The 1,428-nt window shown below is 57.4% G+C and overlaps 1 protein-coding gene across 1 annotated transcript in view; it reads left to right on the top strand.

Annotated features, from left to right (window-relative positions):
• LOC119582090 (protein argonaute-2-like) overlaps positions 1-1,428 on the top strand; it is a 38,101-nt gene that overhangs the window by 9,694 nt on the left and 26,979 nt on the right. Inside the window, exon 5 of the mRNA XM_037930336.1 lies at positions 559-671. Coding sequence (XP_037786264.1) covers positions 559-671 — 113 coding nt within the window. The remainder of the gene's footprint in view (positions 1-558; positions 672-1,428) is intronic.

Raw genomic sequence — 1,428 nt, 5'->3', positions numbered from 1 at the left:
GCAGGGGGAGGAGCAAAACAAGGAGGAGCAAAAGCAGCAGCAGGAGGGAAACCCAGGGCAGGAGGGGAAAGCAAAGCAGGAGGAAAAGCCCGGAGAAGGAGCAGGGGCACCAAAGAGCAAGGAGCAGCGGGAGGGGCAAAGCAGGCAAGGGACAAACAGCCCCAGGGAAGGCAAAGCAAGGGAGCAGCAAAAGGCAGGGGGAGCGGAGGGAGCAAAGCAGGGGAAGGAAGGGGAAACAGCAACAAGGGGAGGACAAAACCGCAAGCAGGAGGAGCAAAAAAAGCGGGAGAGAGGCAAAGAGGGCAACCAGAGGGGAGGAGCACAAGCAAAGCAGGAGGAGAGAACAAGAAGCAGGCAGGAGGGAGAAAAACAGGAGAGCAGGAGAAAAGGAGGCAGCAGCAAAGAAGGCAAAGAGAGCAACCAAGGCAGGAAGCAAACAGAAGGAGGGGGAGCAAAGCAAAAAGGAGGGGGGGCAGAGGAGAGGCAGGGAGAAAAAAGGAGAAGGAAAACAGCAGCGGGAAAGGAAGGCCAAGCAGCAGCAGCAGAGGAGCAAAGCAGAAAGGGAGCAAAAAAAAAAGAGGGGGAAAGGCAAAACCAGCAGAAAGGGGAAGGCAAGCAGGAAGAAGAAGCAACAAGCAGGGGCGGGAGGAAGCAAGCAGCAGGGGAAAACGGCAGAGCCAGCAGGGGAGAAAAAAAACCAGGGGAGGGAGCAAGCAGCGAGGAGAAACAGAGCAGGAGAAAAAACAGCAGAGGAGGAACAGGGAAAAAGCGGGCAGGAGGAAACAGCAGCAGCAAGGAGGGAAGCACCAGCAGGCAGAGGAAGCAGGAGCAAAAAAGCAAAACAGGGAGGAAGAAAGGGCACAAAGGAAAGGAGCAGCAGAAAGGGAGGGCAGGCCCAGGGAGCAAAAGGGGGGAGCAAGCAGCAGGCAGGAAAAAAGGGAGCACAGAGGGGCAGCAGGAGAAAACCAAGCCAAGGAGAGGGAAGAACCAGCACAAACAGGAGGAGGAGAGCGGAAGGAACCCAAGGAAGGGAGCAAAGGAGGGGAGAAGCCAAAGAGAAAAACAGCCCCCCCCCGGCAAGGGAGCAACAGCAGGGAGAAACCCGGGAGGCGGAGGGGCAGCAGGAGGGAGCAAACAGCAGCGGGAGGAGAAAAGAAACCCGCAAGGAGAGGAAAAAACCGGAGGAGGGCAAAAAGGCAAAGCGGGAAAGGAGCAGCAGGGCAAAGCCCAGGGGGAAGCCAAGGAGCAAAGGCAAGGAGGAAGGGGCAAGCAAAAAACGCAGGAGGAGCAAAGCAGGCAAAGGGCAACAGGGGGAGGAAGCACCCAGCAGGAAACCCAAGGAGGGGAGGAGGAGCACCCAGGGGGAAGGAAACGAAGCAGGCAACCCGAGGGAGGAAACAAAAAGGAGGGGGAGGAAAAAAGGGGGAA

This window comes from Penaeus monodon, chromosome 15 (assembly GCF_015228065.2).
Source record: "Penaeus monodon isolate SGIC_2016 chromosome 15, NSTDA_Pmon_1, whole genome shotgun sequence".
Lineage (NCBI taxonomy): Eukaryota > Metazoa > Arthropoda > Malacostraca > Decapoda > Penaeidae > Penaeus > Penaeus monodon.
This window is presented reverse-complemented; position numbering and strand designations above follow the sequence as displayed.